The following is a 20,288-nucleotide window of genomic DNA, read 5'->3' on the forward strand; positions in this document are numbered from 1 at the left end:
AGCTTTGCCTATTGAAGAGTGAACAGTGTTGTTGTAGGCAAACTCAACCAATGGCAAGTACTTCTCCCATTGATCCTTTACTTCGAGAGCATAACACTTTAGCATATCTAAAATAGTGAGGTTTGCAATCTTACTTTGTTCATCTGTTTGAGGATGATAAGCCGAAGAGAAATTCAGTTGTCCCCATGTTGTCAAAAAAGTGCTCTCCAAAAGAAACTGGTAGTCCGAGGATCTCTATCCCCCACAATGGATCTGGGTAATTCATGATGCTTGAAAATTTGTTGAATAACAATCTCGCCATATGATCTGTGCGGATGGTCTTCTTCACTGGAATGAAGTGGGCTTGCTTACTGGACTGTTAATAATAGTCCATATTCCATCATTCCCAAATCCTGACTTTGGCGACCCAAAGATGAAGTCCATAGTAATACTTTCCCATGGAATATTGGGTATTGGCAAAGGTTGCAATAATCCTACGGGTTTTTGTCGATCAAACTTGACCTTCTGACAAACCAAACATTCTCGAACATATTGATCAATGTCTCTTCTCATGCTAGGCCAATAGAAATAACTCTTCAAAGCTTGAGTTGTTGTCATGATTCCTCTATGTCCCCTATAAGGTGGGGCATGGCATTCTTCCATTACCTTTGGCCTCAAATCCTTAGTCACACATAAACGGGTTTGCAAGCATAAAGATCTTTCATCATAGTGAAGTCCAAATGATATCCCATAGAAACTGTATGGGTCATGGGTCTTCGAGATAGAGCATCTGCTACTCTGTTGTCTTTACCATGGGTATGCAAATCTGAAAATGAAATTGGGCCAAATAACTAGCCCATCTTATATGTTTTTCTGATATCTTAGGTTGAGACATAAAGTACCTAAGACTTTGATGATCTGCCTTGATAACAAACTCAACACCCATAAGATAGTGTTTCCAAATCTTTAAAGCATGAATGATAGCCATCAATTCTTTCTTGTATGTGGGTGCGGTCTTTTCGGCTCCTTGAAGTCTTCGACTCTCATAGGCCACGGCATGGCCCTCTTGGTTCAAGACTGCTCCAATGCAATCTCTTCAGGCATCACACTCTACCATATATGGCTTTGATAAATCTGGAATAATCAATACTGGTCCTTTGCTAGCATAAAACTTTAATGCTTCAAAGGATTCCTTTTCAGCTTTGGCCCACCGAAATCCCACGGCTTTCTTTGTTAAATCATGTAGTGGACTTGCTACCATGGCAAACCACTTGATGAACTTCTTGTAGTATGAGCATAAGCCAAGGAAACTTCTGGCATTATTTTCTTTAATAGTTATTTAACCACAAGATTAGGGCTCTTAATCTGCCAAATTACACTTTTACAGACTAGTCATGCTAGTGTGATTGTAAAATAGAAGTTTTTTAGTTGTGTGTGGTGGTGGTGGCTCGAACTTGCTCGCCTGTGACCTGCTCATCTGTTCGCCTGTGACCTCATCAACTCTGTTCACTTGCGCCTGAGACCTACACGTCTTGCGACCTGCATGTCTTCTTCTTCAGGGGCTCGACGGAGTCGGACGTCTGTTCGCCGCTGAGAAGAACTGTCTTGGACTGAGCAGGGTAAAGCCGGCGACCATATGAAAGAATCTGTCCAGCGACAGCGTGAGTCTTCTCTGTGCAGCTGAGTGTGTTCACTCGCCCTTGTGTGTGCTGCGTTGTACATCCCTGTGTGTGTGTGTGTGTGCGTGCGTGCGTACTGTGTGTGTGTGTGTTTTTGTGTGTGTGTGTGTGTCAGCCAGCCCGACTCCTGTTCTACAGCAGCGTTCTACAGCAGCAGTATTTCCTCGTCTGCAGCAGCATTAGGGTTTCTACTTCATTTGGGGCTTGCAGCAGATTTGGCCAGTGGTACCGCAGCAAATTCTTGTCTGCAGCAGCAGTAGGGCTTAGAGCAGTTCTGGGGCTTATAGCAAATTTAAGGTGTGCATGATGGAATCACCTGAGCTGGCCATTTATAAGCGTCGGAAAGCAATGAACACCTCGAATTTGGATGCCATGTCTTTGATTAAGGAATGCCTGCATGAGGATTTCGAAGAAGCAAGATGTGCTTGGGAAGGACCTGCCCCAGTCACAGAAGTGCGTATTCCGGTGCAGGAGCTCATGGATCCGGTTGCGCAGTATGCATTGAATGCGGTGATTCTCTTTTTCCCGGGCAAGATGCCTAGTGCACAGGATGTGGGACAATGGGTTGATTTCTTGCTTAAGCGTCAAGCAGTCCGGGGTGTTTATTTTGGAGCAAGAGGATTCTATGAGGTCTTGTTAGCAGACATGGAAGCTAGAGATGCTTTGTTGGAAATGTCTCCCCTCTTCTTCAATACGCAAATGACTCATGTTCTTCCCTGGGCTCTTACTAAAGATTATCAGAGCCTTATTCGACATAAGTGCCCGGTTTGGGTTGAGGTGGTGGATTTTCCTCGTACTTGGCGTCATTTTCTTCCTTTGTTGGCTGCTCAATTGGGCAAAGTGATTTGCCCCCCGAAGTTGGATGCCAATACAAATCGTTTTTGTATTCTATGGGACACTGATCTTCCTGCTCCTACGGGCATTACCGTTGATTCTGGGGACGCAGTGGTCGGAAAGCGACCATTCAAGCTTAAATGGGGGAAATTTGCCAATTCCTGTTTTCGCTGTGGCAAATTTGGTCATATGCAATCTGAATGTTCTGAACCAAATCTACAACCCCCTCCTTCGGCTGTCCCTACCCCTCAGACTCCTCCTCCAGCGAAATCTTCCCCTGAGGCACAATCTAAAGGTGCTTCCGCATCCACATCAACAACTGGACTGAATAAAGGTAAAGGGAAGCAGTCGCAAATGCCAAGTGTTCCTGCTTCCCCGAACATCAAAGACAAGGGCAAAGAGAAGCTTCCTGCTACTCAGGCGTGGATAGTACCCAAGAAAACTGTCAAAGCACGTACTCTACCATCTTCTCGCAATTATGTGCCCCCCTTGAAGAATGTTGCTCAGCAAAAACTGCCTTGTAATGATAACTCTTCCTTGGCTCAGGCCTGGGATAAAGTTGTTCGATCTTATAAGGAAGTAGTTACAGGGGGCACCGCTTCAACGTCGGATGGCCATCACTTGTTTCCTCCACATTCGAGTTTTGATTTGGCAGCTGATGTTTCCGCGACAGATGCGGATGTGCCCATGGGCACGAGTTCTTAAGCTTTCTGTTGGTTTTCTCGCCCACTGTATATACCATTTAAGATGCATAGTTCTATACATTGCATTTCATATAATGTGCGCGGATTATGCAATCAGGATAAATGGAGGCTAACCTGGCACTATGTACATACTTGCAAAGCAGATATTGTTGTTCTTCAAGAGCATAATCAGCATAATTTTGCCGGACAAACTTCCTATTTTGCGGGATATTGGATAGCTTATGCAGGATCCGCTGGATACTCTAGAGTGCTGATGCTTGTTCGCCATGAATTATTTCCCATGTTGGTATTCAATGATCCAGCTGGCAGATGGATGGTCATTCAATGTATTATCAATGGGGAAGTTTTTGAGTTTGGTGGTGTGTATGCATACACAGCCTCTACTGACAGGGCTCGTTTGTGGCATGCCATCTCCTCTTATTGTTGGCGTTCTAATGCATTTCTTTGTGGCGATTTTAATAATGCTCCAAATCATGTGGATAATACTACTGGACATTCTCACATGCTTCATGTGGAACGACAAGCTTGGGATCTCTTTCAGCACACATGTAATGCCTTGGATTTGTGGCCTCTGTTTGCAAGCCAATGATCCAGGATTCACATTTCAGCATAACGCTCGATCAATGTATCGTGCTCGTCTGGACCGATGGTATCTCTTTCAGATGCAGCAGTATGATGATTTTGTATGTGATATGTGGATTGATTACTCCTTGTGTCTCTCAGATCATGCTCCGATATGCTTGAAAATACAATTCGGTTCATGTTCTGCCAATGATTCATTAACTAGAAAGAGACTTCTGCATGTCAATAATGCTTATCTTAAGCATGAGGTTTTTCGCAATCTGATTGTGGACATTATTTCGCCATTGATCTCTCAAATGCATGTTGATATGGACACATCATGGTTTCGTTTTGTTATGCGGGTTCAATGTGTGATCCAGGATTATGGCAGACACTATTTATCGCATTTCAGAGAGCAAGTTCAACAGGCCAAAGGCACTTGTCAAAGTTTGATGCATCTGGCTAACACTTCATCTCTTACTGAAATCCAGATGGCAGAGTTGCTTTCTGCTCGTGCTTTGTTGCGTCGTAATGATGAGAGAAAATTGGCAAAGTGGCAGACTAGAGCTCGCCAAAAGGCTATAGCGGATAAAGGATGCACTTCTAAACAATTCTTTCGTCATCTACATCTTTCTAGGCAGTCTCAAACTATTAAGAGGATTAAACTCCCGACTGGTGATTGGACTACCTCTCGTGTGGGGCTTGCACGGGCCATGGAATCTCATTATGGCAAGATTTTTGAGGCCTCTTCTCTCACGCAGGAAGGTCGACAGGCTCGTCGCTTGTTTTTATCTCAAGTTGCTCCGATTTTATCGGCCCACCAGGCTCAGCTTTTGGAAGCCGCTTTCACGGAGACAGAATTGTATGCCAGTTTGTGTGATTTGGGCCGTTGGAAGTCTCCCGGTTGGGATGGCCTTACTGTAGAATTTTTCTTATCGTTTTGGCACTACCTGGATTAGCCACTATTGTTAATGATAAACAGGGCATGGGAGCAACAAGTTTTGCCTTCATCTTGGAAAGAAGGCTTGCTCAAGTTGATTCCAAAGCAAGCACTTTGTGAAGAGTTCTCGCAATGGAGGCCGATTACGCTCATGCCTGTGGTTTATAAATTGCTGGCTAAAATGCTTGTCAATAGACTTAAAGGGTTTTTGCATGATGGTTTGCATCCATCTCAGTATGGCTTCATTCCACGAAGGCAAATTACTGATAATCTAGCAAATGTCATCATTGGCATGGAGTATGCGAAATACACTCGACAAGATGTATTGGTCATGCAGGTTGACATTGAAAAGGCATTTGACACTGTTCTTTGGGATTACATTGCAGATACCATGCTTCGGCTGGGATTTGGGCCTAAGCTATCCTCTGTGGTTTATTTCTTGTATGCTGACAGTACCTCTGCCGGTTTGTTGGATGGTTTTCTCACAGATCCTTGGCATTTGGGACGTTCAGTAAGGCAAGGTTGTCCTCTCAGTGCTTTGCTTTATGCGATTGCTACTCATCCCCTGCTTATGTATTTGGAGTCTTTGACTTCGTCTGGAAGATTGCAGGGCCTGAAATTACCCTCTGGGAAACATTTTATTGGGCAAGCTTATGCAGATGATTCTCTCTTTATGCCTCGCAATCACCAAGATGATGTGGAACAAATTATGCACACTCTTCATTTGTTTGGATTGGCAACAGGCCTCAAAGTGAATTTTCGTAAATCCAAACTATTGGCTCTGACTGAGTATGATTGGCATAAGCTGCTTTGTCCAGGCGAACTTGTTCCTCCGAACATTATAGTTCGTCATTTGGGTTATCCGCTGGGTTGGACTGTATCGGCTACACGGAAATTGGATTGGGTAGCCGAGCGCTTGCACTCCAAGTTACATTATTGGAAGTTGTCCACTTGGCCGCTTCATGTGCGTCTTAGAATTGTGCAATGTATTCTTGTAGCTTATGTGCAGTTTTATCTACCTTTGCTATATTGGTCTCAATCCCGCTTGAAGTCCCTTATGTCAAGTATATTGGCGCATTTCTGGCGCACTTCATCTCGTGGAAAGGGCCTCAGACTGTTATCCATGGACAAGTTATGCTCTCCTAAGCGCCTTGGAGGGCTGAATATTTTGGATTTGAGACGTCATGTTTTGGCTAGGAAAGCTATGCTTTTGCCGGTTTTGTTGGACCAGCAGCAACCGTGGACTCTCATGGTGTCCCATTTGTGTCGGCATATTGTCACGCCATTCTTTGGTCATTGGCAACCCACATACTGGGATCTTATATGTGGAAAACTTGAAGGACACATTCCGGGATGTCCTTTCACTTCTTCTCTCATTATTGATTGGAAGGAAGTTACTTCACATATGATATGGCATGGTTCCCGATCTTTGATGGGCAATTCATTGCAGCTAGAGAGTTTGCATTGGAGTCGTGTATTTTCTTCCACTTTGGTTGACCGTTCACCTCGTCAGGCATATTTTCTATCTCAAAAAGAAATATGTCAGATACATCAGGTGGTGGATGACACTGGTCAGGTTCTTTCCTTCTCTGTTGCGGCGGATCGTTTTCAATTGGGATCCCATTATTCTCATCTTTGGAGAGAAATTCAGCGGATGATTGCTGATATTTCTCCTTTACCTCGCTTGAATGTGGATTCCCGTCTATCTGATTGGAATCTTGGAACCACTGCTATGAAATGTATTTCAGCTGGGACAGTTTATGCCCTCTTGCAATCGGATGCATGGATAGTCAGACATGGTAATCAGCTATGGTCTCTCTCCAAATCTTCAATGTGGTGGAAACGTACATTGTTTCGCATTTGGAAAAGTCATCTGCCTCTCAAAGAACGCCTGTTCTTGTGGCGCTGTTTGGTTGGTGCTCTTTCTGTTGGTAGCTTGTTACATGCACGTCATATTGCGCCTTCACGTTGTGTCCGATGTAAAGCTACTGAGGAGATTGTCCCACATTTACTGTGGGGTTGCGTATGCTCCAGATCGTTCATTCGCCGGGTCTCGACTGCTCTTCGGCTTCGTTTCCCTTCGGGCATTTTTCACAGACGGTTTTGGCTTTTTGGGGTGTTACAAGCATCACAGTCTCAGTTTGCTGTATTTTTCAGCTGGGTCCGATTCTGGGTCTTTTGGACCATATGGCATGTTCGGAACAACCTCATGTTCCAAGCCAATGACATTGATCCCTTCCATTACTTCAAGTTCTCGCTTGGTCACGTGCTTCATTTTGCTTATGATGCTGGGGACATCACTCTTGATGCTTATAGGATTTACTTTGATTGCTTCTAGGTAGTGAAGCCTATGGTTACTCTTCTTTTTCAGGGTTTTCCTCGCTTAGAGGTTTCCCACTTGTAAATAAATCAAGGATTTACAAAAAAAAAGTGATTGTAAAATAGAAGGATTCCTTGTTCACAGTGTGGATGACATCTCTAGAACAACTTGTTTTGTGTGGACAACTACGTAGTCTCTAGGACAACTCTTATGTGGAACTCGGATGTTTTAAGTCTCCTAAAGAAGAAAAGTCAACCATTGTATAACGACCAAAGTCATATGGGTTTTACTGTAGGAATATTAAGGATATCAAAATTTTTATGCTGGTTTGCAAAAGCTATTGATTACTGTTTCTATTGATTACTGTTTCTCTAAGATGCTCTGAGTGTTTTGTTGCATGGTTTAGCCGAAAGCTTGCTGCTGTTACCATAGCCCGCATCGTCTACCTTTTTGATGAGACTGGAACACTGAAAGAAAAGTTTGCAACAAAGCCAGCTGATCCAAAGGTATGGAACCTTTTAGCACAATGAATTTCATGAACTAACTAAGAGACTTATCGATTTTGATGGATTCCTTCATCACTTGTGTTTGACTTTGGTGTTTATAGTTTAGTTTAATGGCTCTTAAGTCATGCTTTCACTTTTTGAATGAATATGGTGTACTCCAAGGAGATGGCTGGCATATTACTTACGACAAGTTCTTTTACAAATTGCAGGGCTCCAAGCTGTATATCGTTATAGGAATGGTTTTCTCCCCTGATAATACAAAGCTTGCCATTGGCCAAAGTGATGATATTATCTTTATATACAAACTGGGGTAAGAAATTTGTATATTCATGAATTCTCGCCATGGATGAGTTTGCATCTCTTTCATGCAGTAATCTTTGATTTAAAAAAAAGCTGACATTAGAATGAGGCTTTGGTAAAGCTGAAATGTAGATGATGAGGAGTGTTTCAAAAAGGACTTGGACAAGTGCGTAGCTCCATGTTTTCCAAGGCTACATATGACTCAAGCATGTGGCTTCTTTTGTAAGCCTTGGTGTATTTCCTCAATAGTGTATTGGAAGGACTTATGGGGCTTCATATTAGCGTAACATGCGTGCTAAAAATGAAAGACTTAATCAATGATCAACACTAAGCAAAACATGTATTAAGGTTGATCAAGGCAGCAAAGGCACTATAGAGAAGACCATAGACATAAATTACCATATATTGCAATGAAGTTCACAGATTTCAACTAAGGTCTACTGAGTGCATAATCATCCCTGAGTACTGATATTACCAGCTGCTTTCCATGTGAAAACGCACATGAGAACTGCTCTCTTCTGTGATTGAGATACTGGGTTGCTGCTTGGAAGATGTGCCTCAAGAAAATACCTCTGAATGACGTACAATGACTCCCTTGACTGCCCCTTTATAGTGATCTAAAGGGCTGGTCCGATGTCAGGGCTGGCTGGTTGGACAACTGTGCCAACTGTGCATGACTAGATACAATGTATCTAAAAACTGATGTCCAGTATCCGGTTGCCCAATCCTTCTCCATGAGCCAAATAGTGTAACACGAGTGCTAACAACGGAAGACTTAGATAAGCAACAAGAGAAGCGGTCTGGAGCTCTCCCCGTCTGCGCACCTGCTTTCCCCCGCCATTTCCCCCCTCTGCCTCCTTTCTCCTTCGCGCTGCGTGCAAGCCCCCTCCATCACCATCGCCTGCTACCTTCCTCCTTGCCCTCCGCTTCCTTTTCTGTGTACGCCATCCTGCATTCGCGCTCCCCTCCACCTTCATCTTCCTTCGCACCACCTTGCCCCCTTTGCGCTTCTTTCCACCTCCTCGCTCTCCCCTGCTCCTCCACCTGCTCCTTGCTTCTTTCTGCCCACCTTGCATCTTCCTTCAACCCCCCCTCCCCCCTTTTCCCTTTCCGGCAGCCCCGCATTCCTCTTGCCTTTGGTTTCTTTGCCAGCTTGCTCCCATCGTCCTGATCCTCTTCGTCTTCCCGAGCCCTATCCAGTCCCCCTTCGAGAGGTGTTTTCAGCTTTGGGTAGGTTCTTTTCTTCGGCAAGTGTCGGTGTCTTCTGGTCTTCTCACTTCCAGGAGGACTCCATGGCAGCTGCTCTGTCATCCTTGACAGAGGCCGCCTTCCCTTGCCTTTCCTTTTCTGAAGCGGACCTCCAGCTCCTCGCTTGGACAGTCACCTCCTTGGAGGCCTCCACCCTCGTTTGCAAGATTGTGGGTAGCTGCCCGGCACGCAAACAGCTCAGGGATCTTTTGTAGGCTAGCCTCATCGGCGAGCCTGACAAGATCATTGATGGTTATCCTTTGGAGCGTGGAACCTACCAAGTTGAGTTTGATTCGCCTGCAGCATTGGATAGAGTCATGCAGCTAAGCCCTGTTGCACCGTGTACAGTCCAGGCCTTCTTTGCGAGGTGGTTGCACGGCTTTGACCCAACATCCGACCCTCTGGCTGGCATCTCAGGCTTTCCCGTTACAGTTTGCTTTCTTGGCCTCAGGAAAGAATATCTTCCCCTCCTCTTAGTGATAGGTGGTGTTATCAGGAGAGTGACGGAATCCCCCTCCCAACCACCGCTTCGGATCTACCTCGAACAGCAGCGATTCCCTCTCTTGGCATCTGCATAGTCTCTCCAGAGAGAGTTCCACATGCCATATCACTTCCGTGCCTCCATGGGGCTTCTATTTTGTAGAGAGTTGAGTACTCTAGCCACCTTGGACAATGCTTCATTTGCTGTCAGATGGGACACCTTGCTAGCGCTTGTCCCTGCCGTCAGTCCAGGAGAGCGTCACCAGCGCACCCCCCCCGCCCCTCCCCCCCCTCCCCTGCTCAGCTCCTCATCGTGGGGTGGGCGGGGGGGTCCTGCCCCTTAAAATTCAGAGCACCAGGTCTCGGCCCTTGAGGATCCTGGTGCAGGAGAGTGGCAGGCTGTCGGTTTGAGGCGGAACAATCAGACTTCCAGAGCAGAGCGGTGCCATGAGGCCCACCTATCTGGTAGGCCTCACGAGGATACGGTTTTGTTAGAGAATTGTTATGAGCACTTATCAAGCAGCGCCCCCCTCCCCCCCCCCCCCCCCTTCCCCCCCCCAAAGTCCCATCGGGGAACCCCCCCCTCCCCCCCCCCAAAGTCCCATCGGGGAACCCAATGCCCGCCCCCCCTCTTTAGAGATCGTTACCTTGCGGTGGTCCCTCTCCAGGTTCCTGTGAGGCCCTCTTACCCATTAGAGTCTCCGGCGGGCCCGGTCTCACAGCCTTAGCAACCCCCCCCCCCCCCCCCCCCCCCCCCCCCCCCCCCCCCCCCCCGCCGTCTAGGTGAATCCTTGTTTCTCTGAGCTCCCTCCACAGCCCTCATTCCTCATCCCCCCCACGCCCCCCACCCCCCCCACCCCCCTCTCCCCTCCTTTCCACCTCCCCTGACTTTTTCTCCGGCTTTACCTCCTTCGGCTCCTTCCGTCCTTCCCCCCTTGGCTTCCTCGGAACCTCCCCTTCCCGCCCCCCCCCCCCCCCCCCCCCCCCCCCCCCCCCCCCCCGGGAGCATACACCGCGCCCGCCTGTTGTACCCACCCGGCGAGGAGGCATCAGTCTGGTTCGGTTCTCAGAGCCTGTAGTGATGACCATGGTTGCCTCCTTGGTGTGTGCTCTCTCTCCAGAGTCGCCCCCCCTGCCCCCTCTTTCTGGAGACCGTTACCTTGCGGTGGTCCCTCTCCAGGCTTCCAGGTTCCCGTGAGCCTTGAGGCCCTCTGACCCATCAGAATTCCCGGTGGGCCCGGCCTCACAGCTTCAGCCCCCCCTCCCACGTAGCTCCCTCCACAGCCCTCATCTCCCCCCCCTCTCCCAACTTTTGCTCCGGCCTTTGGCTCCTTCCATCCCTCGCCCCTCAGCTTCATCGCGTGGAACCTCCTCTCCCTCCCCAATCCGCCTCGCTAGAGCATACCCCGCCACCCGCGGTTGCACCCACCCGGTGAGGAGGCAGCAGTCTGGTTCGGTTCTTAGAGCCTGTAGCGATGGCCATCGCTGCCTCCCCGGTGCGTGCTCTCCCTACAGAGTCGATCCCAAACCCCTCTCCCCCTCCCTTCCCCCCCCCGATTTTTGAGGTAGCGAACTTCTTCGGATGCCTCCCCGTTGAAGGCGCAGACATCTCCGAGGAGACGGTGGCCTTCATCTGTATCTGCATGGTTTTGCATCACTCCAGGCCCTCCACCCTAGAGAGTTGTGCAATGATCTTCTCCTTCCCTCTGAGTGTAGCACTAGGGACAGAATGTAGCAAGGAGTCTGTGTCTAGCACCATTCACAGGCAGGAATAGAGCTTTCACACCATCTGCATGATCTGCATATCACCGACGTGCTCACTCACTTTTGGCCGTTGGTACAGATGGAGGTGGGTGGCTCTGGCCACAAGGACCCGACGGGAGCTGGTGTCCTCCATTCTGGAGGTGTTTTCCTTTGTATTTCTCCACGTTTTGGTGGTAGTACCTCTCCGGCCCTCCTAAAGATACCTTCATTGTGACAGATGGAGCCCAAAGTATGCATATTCCAGGGCCCGGACAGAGTGGCTCCACATGGAGGGCAGGCTTCGTGCCCACTTGGCGAGTTTTAGCCCCGGACAGATAGTGATTACTCTCCATCCAAACCCTAGCAGCAGAGTACCGCTTGAAGGATGAGGTTCTCACCTGCCTCTGCAGCTCCAAAGTCTATACACATAGTGAACTTGCAGCCATAAGTCACAAACTCACCATGTGACATTAGCACCCAAAAATCACATTTCATTCGCATAAGGTATTGAGAGTTAAATGCGCTTGCATCTTCTATTCAAGCTTGTCCATAAATTGTATTAATTTGGTTTCTTAGGCCACTTTGACCTTTAGAAGATGTCAATAAATCTTTTTTCCTTCTCCCTCTTGTCTTCATTGAGACATAGAGTAGGACTATGAAACATATCTGGCACTGTTTCCGCATGAGATATCGAGACAGAGAGACCAACTCATGAGGGGACAGAGGAGGCAAGAAGAACACAGCCAGTACACAACTCACATCTGTCTTCTAAAACATTGGATATTGCCGAGCTGGAGAAAGAAAGAAAGAAAGTTGTAAGAGAGTCTCCAGGTGAAGAGGAGGAAATGCAAGTGCACCAGATCAGGGCATGCGTAGAAAGTTTCCTGCCACAAGGAGTTTTCATCCTCATCTCCAGATGCCTAGCTGCTGCTCGATGTCCTCAGACGACACAGAACACATCAGAGACCCAGCAGGAAAAAGACCACCCTCCACATGATTTCACACCCGACCACACTCTTCTGCAGGGACAAAGGACCATTCTCAATCTTAAGGCAATACATGAGTTTGGATCCCCATGATGTCCGTCATGGGGCTTCTCAACTTTCTTAGTACAAATTCCAGTGATATCTTTCTAGTTTTTTTGACGTTGCATTATGTGATTTTATTGCAATCCTTGTCTACTTTATTTTTAAAAAGACGTGTAGATCCAAGTTAGAATCATATCATTTGTGCTGAAATTCTTCACAGGTTAGATTGGGGAGATAAAAAATCAATATGCAACAAGTTCCAGCAGACACTACCAATAAATAGCATTCTTTGGCCACGGTCAAACCAAAATGAGATTGTGTTTGGTTTAAGTGATGGAAAGGTCAAGGTAAAAATTACTGGAAGGCTATAACATAATGCATCAAAGAGAATTTGAGTACTATTTAATGCCGTATTGAAGCAACATTGCATGTGCTTTGGGTCTTTCGAGAGTCAAGCCATAAACAAGATCCTTTATATTATCCTGGCGGAAGGGTTTGAGTGGATTTTGATTACCGTTATAGGATTGCCAAAGCAATGTAATTCCCATTGATGTTTATGGATACCTATGAATGTTTAATGTGCTCTTTGGCTGAGAGTCAGTTTTCCCCCATTATGATGTTTCTGCAGAACTGCATTTATTAAGTCCATGCGTACTCACACCTTCTCTTTAAATAGCTAATATGTTTGCCAAGGTAATGAAGGTTATCTTTTGAAAACAGGTGGGGCAGTTGCGTACTAATAGAACCACAACACTTTACACTCATGGAGCATGTAGTCCTGTTGTAAGTTTTGCATGCAGTCCTGATGGCTGCACATGCTTAGCTGGCCATTTAGATGGATCAATATATAGGTAAACGTAACTTTGCATCATATCATTACTGCCTTGTGTAACTTATTAATAACCAAAAAAAAGGAAAACAAAAGAATGTGTGTGTGTGTGTGTGTGTGGGTTATCATTGAATATTGCAAATAAATTGTTAGAAATTCTTTTGTTGTGGTTCAATTAAGAATTTGTTTGTGTGTATGATTTAGTTATGTATTTGTCCATTTTTGCAAGTTATTAGTACTATTATTATTATTATTTTTTCTCGGGTGTCTCTATTTTATTTTATTTTTGATTTTTTAAAATTTGTTTGTTTTTGGTGATGCTCTTCTTTCTTTTAAAATTATTCGTAAGTTCAGATTCATCTGACCTCATCCAAAGCTTTTTCAAAAGCTTGCACCGAGGTACAGAGATTGGATCTCACGCAACATTTGAGAGGCTCTAGTCGGAGGATTGCACAGATTGACACAGCCATTCCCAACCACTGGATTACTGGATCTTTCTTGGAAGACCGTCATCATTCTTGGTTTGGGGTTTTTTCTGGGACAGGTGTTCCTCTTCAGGTTGTGGGTCTCCCCTTGCCTAGGGAGGATGATGTACCGGTCTTCTTTTCTGTATAGGATGGATGGCAGTTGGAGAGATGTGACGTGCAGGACCTTATTGAGGGCCCCTAGATTTGTCCTGTCAGAGTTGTTGGCAGGTTAGGGAAGCACGTCTTTGTTGACCCCCCCCCCCCCCCCCCCCCCAGGGATGATCACAGAGAGTGTTAGCCTTTGGTTGTATGGTGGCTGCCCTATCAGACATTTGCATTGGGACTCCGGTGAGTGGGTGTGGAAGGATGCTTGTAACCCCTTGAAAAGCATGCCTTTTTTCAGTTATACGGTACAGAATGCCAGACATCTTATCTTGGGACACATTCAGAGTGTCCCTACTCTTAGACCCCATTGGGAATCTTACGGCATTTCGAATGACATTCAGAGGGTTTTTTGGCGGAGATTGTGGAATTCTTATAGGAAGCCACTGATTTCCTCCTTTATTTGGGTTTCTCTTCATGGTGGTCTGGCTACCAATCAGTGGAGGTCAGTTACTGGTGCTTGCCCAGCATGCCCTAGATGTGCAGGAGTTTCGGAGTCAGTTTACCATTGTTTATGGGGATGCAGGGAAGCACAAAGGGTTTGGTCTGTGATTGCACACCTCTTTGGTAGGATTAAGAGGGATGCTATCATTTCTTTTGGTTCTATCATTTGGTTGACATAGTCTGGGCCACAGCTGAGATTCGAGGGGACTGATAGGAGCTTGGCCATTATGGTTAGGCAAGGAGTTGCTCGGCAGTGCTGTCTTCAAGATTTGCCACTTTCACACTTTGTCCCTCCGGCACAGAGGTTAGACAGTTCTTGGGAGATTATTGCTAGCATCTGAGCCTGGAATATCTGGAAGGCTAGATGCACCGAGGCTATTGAGGGTACTCCCGTTCTTGTTTCTCAGTGTCTTTGCAAGATTTGGAGTGATATTATTCACACCATCATGGCTACCTGGGCCAGAATCTAGGGATCTTCGAGGGCTGCGGAGAGGAAGCGCGGCCAGTTTATGAGAGAGTGGGACATTGTGAAAGAGGATGGCAATTGGACACCGGAATACACTAACTAGATCATGAATGTGTTATGCATTTTCAGCATGTTTTTGCAACACCACCCCAGATGACTCTTGATATTGGTAGGGCTTGATAGGAGCTTCTGTCCCATGTTTCTAACATTGTGGATATGGATGAAGTGGTTGATTTGGAGTCCATGTTTTTAGCTATGGAAATGAATAGGGTAGTAAAGGCGCTTGGTAAATGGAAGACTTGAGGATGGGATGGATTGACTGTGGAGTTCTTTTTGCAATTTTGTCTAATGCTTGAAGAGTCACTTTTGGTTACGATCAGTGAGGCTTGGAATTCAGGCATCATGCCTTTTGCTTGGTAGCAAGAGGGATTGATAAGACTAGGCCAAAAAAAGGATTTGTGTGTCAAAAACGTTTTGATTTGCGTGCCCTATTACCTTGATGTCAGTGATTTATAAATTCATCACTAATCGCCTCAAAAAGATTTTGAATAAGGGTATCCATCCAGTGCAATATGGTTTTGTGCCTCATAGACAAATAACAGATAACATTGCTAATGTCTATGTTGGCAGATAGAGTAAGCAAAAAATACAAAGTAGGATACTTTTGGCATAACCGAATCTCTTGTTTTATGACAAAAAGCATTGAGACCTTTTGGCAAAATTCTCATTATAAGAAATTTCTGTGTGGCCATCTATTTGAGGATGGAATGCGCTGGACAATTGTAACGTAGTCCCAAAATTATCAAACAATGCTCTCCAAAAATGGGACATAAATTTTGGATCTCTATCTGAAGTGATAGTGCGTGGCAAACCACCAATGGGGTACCAAAACCGAATGAACAAGAGAGCTATGTCCTTGGCTGTGGCTGTCTACTTGCATGGAATGAGCATGCAAAACTTATTGAATTTGTCAATAATTGTCAGTGCCCGTGCATAAGTCTGAGGCTCAAAATTACTAACTGGGTACCTAATGTTAGTGTCTAAACCTCGAATGAACTGATTGAGCTTATCTTCTTCTGAAATTCCCAACTACGGGGCCATTGTAATGACCTTGTTGGAATAGGTCAAAACAGGGGAACCACCCTGAGTGAGTTTGTAAAACTCGTCCTCAAGATTGGTCATGTACTGTGGTGGAAGAAAACGGGCTTTGAGGTCAGCCATGAAGGTAGACCGATGAAAGTGGAATTGGTGTGTGATGGAGTCTGTGTGAAGTTGCCACCAAGTAATAGCTTCCCCAGTAAGTTGGGGTGCTACTACATGGACTTTGTCTTGTAATCTACTAGGATAGTCAGGAATGTCACAAGGCTAAATGATCCTGATATGATTGGAAGAAAAGAAGGGTGCGCAACTTCGAAGCTCCATTGAGGCCGTCCTCTTGATCTTAGAGGTTGTGGGGTGCCCTGTATCCTGTCCAGAGAGAGTAAACGGTGTGAATAATATCTGACCAGATGGTGGAGAATTAATAGACGTAATGGCTTCAAGTACCCTTGACAATCCCTGTGCATCTAGCTCTTTGAGTCTGTGTGCTGTTAGGGTGGCAATGATCTCTGAGGCTGATCAACTCATTATCTCCTTTCTAGGGGCATGGGATACCATCAACTACTGTAGGTAATTTAGATTCTGGATTACAGATTTAGAGGAACCTACTTGAAGGGGCCTTACTTGGATCTCCTGAGGCACAACCACCAGATATCTAGGCTGCCAGGATGATGTGACTGATTACAGAGAGTAAAATTTTCCACTGCAGCTGGTTGAAATTGGACGTGAAGAGTTTGATTGCTTTACCGCAGCTCAATAAAATTGGACTTGTGGTTATTGTGAATCAAGTATGTGTTGCCTCAACATGATATATGTCCTCATTCACATACATGTGTTTGGGCAACTGGGAAAACTGATTTGGCACTTGCCTGGTCAAGATCCGTGGCACTGAGCTAAAGTGAGTAGTCTTGGAATTATTGCTGGAGAAAAGCAGATCCAAACTTTGAGAGGCCTCCTCTCTAGTGGTTAGCCAATGGAAGAGTCTTCTCACACACCAGCTCATATAATACACTCAAAGCTGTAAATTATGCCCATGGGAGTGTTAAAATTTATAGATGGATAATCAACTACCCTTACATTTGTATTATCATCTCAGGGTGGCATGTCTTAGTTAAGGTTTAGATGATCAATCAAAGGCTGAGTGTTTGAATAGTATGTAGTATCCCTGTAGGTTTAGGATGTAGAGCTTTCTTAAAAGTTGGTATAGACATATTCTCCCTGTTGACTGATAAGACTGTCAAATGCTCTCTATTGACAAATGTAAAAACATTATTCGAACCAATATAGTAGAGTTTTACTCACTTTTCTCAAGAGTCTCAATTTTTCATTTAGACTTACATCATGGTGATTTCATTTCTATGAATTGTTTATGCAGGTTCTCACTTGGTAAAGTGGCTGGGACTTTTGCAGTCAAACTCACAGATCATGGTAAATTCTGTGTTGACATGTTTATACTTTGTTTCCTTTTCTTTTTCTTTTGGTAAAAACACAAGATTTTTGTGTCTACTTTGCACTTGGAGTAGGTCCCGTGAAGTATTCATTATTCCTTGATTCAAAAGATGGCCATTACTTTCTGAAAAAAAAAAAGAAAAAAGGAAAAAATGATGGCCATTAAAATACTATCCAATCTTTTTGATCCAACAAGATTTATTAAACTTACAGCTCTGTGCTGCACTTTTTCTTTATGTTCTGATTAAGTTATACTTTCTTTTTTCTTTTCCTAGAAGGTTCTGTGCCTACTGCACTTGGTTGGGGAAAAAGCATCATAGCTGCAGGTTGTGACTCTAAGGTACAATTCTTTTTTCCATCTTATAAATGCTGCTGCACTAATTATGGATATTTCAGATTGCAATTGAATGAAATGCTACTTTCTAAGTGAGTCTTGCACTGTCCTTGCACATATACTGTCTGAAACTTCACAAATAATAGCTCAAGTTGTTCTTTTATCTTCATAGGTGGCCTTTTACGACTTAAATGGAGCTACTTTACAAGTAATTGATTGTGCTCATGAGAAGGTAAGGTAAACTCTTTGCTAGTTTACATCCTCTCTTTGTGCTTCAAGTGTGGAAATGTTTTATACCTCCAGAGAAAAGCAGTACAAGGGAAGTTGGCATTGTTGTTATTCTCTTATGTGACCTTCTGTGGTTGTTACTTGCAAAGTGTTTCTTTCCTTTGAGAGCAAGTGCTGTATTAAGTACAGAGAGGAAGGCTGCAGCAGTACAGGGAAATCCACCAGTAGAATGACTTTCACCTCATTAGAGGGATAGTATCTATTTTCCTTATATGGAAGTCTTTCTTCTTGGTAAAAAAGGAAGCGTGAAAGCTGATTTAAACGTGTTGCAAATGTAGTCTCATTGCTCATGAATGTGTGCATTAAGTCATGAATTGAATTTCTTTTTGCCTTTATTCATGAAGGGTCGATACCATTATCATGATGCAAATCATAATAGAAAATAGGACATTTTATCAATGCGAATGAATCATTTTTTTTGTGAAATATATACCCATTGAGAAAAAAAAAATCCCCACAAATTATGCAAAAACAACATTTAATTATGTTCTCAAACATTAGTAAAAGCATGTTTTGTTGTTGAACTATGGGTATGGGGGATTCTGTTTTTGAATAATATTTGGTTGTTAAAATATTAGATATTTTTGTTTTTGAGTATGTTAAGTGTAGATTTTATCTTCTCAACTGTGGTTGATGGGTTTTCAGGGTTTTACTTCAGCTTCTTTCAACGCTACAGGAGAGACAGTGGTACTGGGTTGCTATAATGGATTTCATGTTTTTCAGTAAGATAAAAATCATGTTTATTAGATGCTAGTAAACTTTCCCACTTGTTCTCAATATCAGTAGAGCGTATCTGTGCACAATAATTCTAAGATGAAAGAAAGCTTCTCTACTTTTTTTTAAAACATCAAAACATTGTCTTCAGATCATTTGACATATCAAATAAGTGATGATTGTAGGTAGTATAAGAGAGAATTTTTACCAATCAAAAATAACTTTTTGACAGCAATACTGGCTTTGATGATGTCTGGGAGGACTTTGGCCTGCACGAAGTCAAAAACTTATACACAGTATCTGCAGTTGCATGGAAACCTGATGGGAGGTGAAAGGCCATCCTACTATAGTTTTAGTTAGTTTTAGTTTTTTTAAAATTTTTGCAAGGAAAGAGGCTTCCATTAAGTATAAACAAAACTGTACAAAGCCACGGCCAAAGGCCGGTCAAGCATCATCCCAGAAGGCTAGGTGTGTGCAAGCAGTCTGGGGGTCGGGGGTTTGATGGTTCCAAGGGAGTTCTGAGGGAGTGGAGCAGAAAAAATCCATGGTCTCATTGCCTCATGAAGGAACTGTGCCTAGCTTGTGCAGAACTGAAGGGTCCCTGGATACATTTCCTAGTTTTAGCTTCTTGTTGAGTGTAACTTATAAATCACATTTTCATTGGCAGTACATATTCTTTGCTTCTCATGAACCTTTTTTACCCAAAAAAGAAGAACAGATTTTTGAAATTCGTTGTAGTTTTTTTTTTTTTCCCGAGAAAAGATCCTTTCATTAGTTATATAAAAACGCCCGTAGGGCTACAAAAGATCTCTCCTACTCATAAGAGAAACAGAGCAGTGAATACAGCATGGCAGCCCGGGAGACTCTCCCTAGGTGCTGCAAAATACAAGCATCAGTACAAAGGACTGAGAGGCTAAATCATACAATAGGGGGGGGGGGGGGGGGGAAGAGCCAAACAGGTGGCCTGTAGTGCCAACGGGGGGATCCCGTGTGTAAGGTGTAGAAGGGGCCACAGCGCCAAGTGGTGTGAAAGGCCTGGCGCCGCAAGATCGCCTCATCCGAGTCTCCCCGGATGCGGTCGTACTGTCCTCGCAGGGTGTGGATCAACTCCTGCCAAATCCCCCGTACAGTCTCTGCTGGTGGCTCCAATCTCCCCCTCAAAGGCCGTAAAGCACCGGGCCCTCCAGGTGAACCAGATGGTGAGGCTGCTGAGGAGCTCCCATCGTAAATCCCGCTCCTGTGTCCAGCTGGCGGACGAGAAATCCGGTGCCGGAACCAGGCGAGGCTGGCCCCTAATAAATCTGATGGCCTGACTGCCCTGCTCCATCTCATAGCCCATAGCAGGCCTTGACGAAGTCGACCAAGCAGCGGCACCCCACGTAAACATACCCTCTGGAGAGAGGGGAGCCAGAATACGCAGCATCCGCAGCCAAATCTGCTGCGCCTGAGGGCAATCCCAAAGGCAGTGTCTCTGTGTCTCCATAGGGTGGCCGCATCGGACGTAGGCCGCCGGAAGACCGCTGTAAACAAGCCAAGTGCCAACTGCTGAGCGCCTGTGGGGGCGACCAGCCACTGAAAAGTCCAGATCCTGCGGGCCTGTCGACTAGCCCAGAGCCGAGCCCAAAAATCCTCCAGGAACTCCTGTGAGAGTCCCTGTAGCCGCCAATGCCCCGCTGCCGCTGGAGAGACCGTCCTCCTCGCCGTCAAAATATGCC

General features: G+C 45.1%; 2 protein-coding genes across 2 annotated transcripts in view; both read left to right on the forward strand.

The window, feature by feature from the left end:
* Positions 1 to 20,288, forward strand: part of LOC147612146 (intraflagellar transport protein 172-like) — a 262,153-nt gene that overhangs the window by 12,323 nt on the left and 229,542 nt on the right. Inside the window, exons 2-8 of the mRNA XM_086784013.1 lie at positions 7,424 to 7,523; positions 7,733 to 7,833; positions 17,164 to 17,216; positions 17,513 to 17,577; positions 17,744 to 17,803; positions 18,505 to 18,581; positions 18,806 to 18,901. Coding sequence (XP_086640139.1) covers positions 7,424 to 7,523; positions 7,733 to 7,833; positions 17,164 to 17,216; positions 17,513 to 17,577; positions 17,744 to 17,803; positions 18,505 to 18,581; positions 18,806 to 18,901 — 552 coding nt within the window. The remainder of the gene's footprint in view (positions 1 to 7,423; positions 7,524 to 7,732; positions 7,834 to 17,163; positions 17,217 to 17,512; positions 17,578 to 17,743; positions 17,804 to 18,504; positions 18,582 to 18,805; positions 18,902 to 20,288) is intronic.
* Positions 1,587 to 5,723, forward strand: LOC147612147 (uncharacterized). Its single transcript, XM_086784011.1, has one exon. The coding sequence runs from the start codon at positions 1,962 to 1,964 to the stop codon at positions 3,195 to 3,197; it is 1,236 nt and encodes a 411-aa protein (XP_086640137.1). The 5' UTR covers positions 1,587 to 1,961; the 3' UTR covers positions 3,198 to 5,723.

The sequence above is a fragment of the Cibotium barometz genome, chromosome 46 (assembly GCF_041138505.1).
Source record: "Cibotium barometz isolate CiBa-2024 chromosome 46, ASM4113850v1, whole genome shotgun sequence".
Lineage (NCBI taxonomy): Eukaryota > Viridiplantae > Streptophyta > Polypodiopsida > Cyatheales > Cibotiaceae > Cibotium > Cibotium barometz.

Excerpts from the sequence above, each read along its gene's own strand:
- LOC147612147 (XM_086784011.1), top strand. The coding sequence starts at position 1,962 with ATGATGGAATCACCTGAGCTGGCCATTTATAAGCGTCGGAAAGCAATG.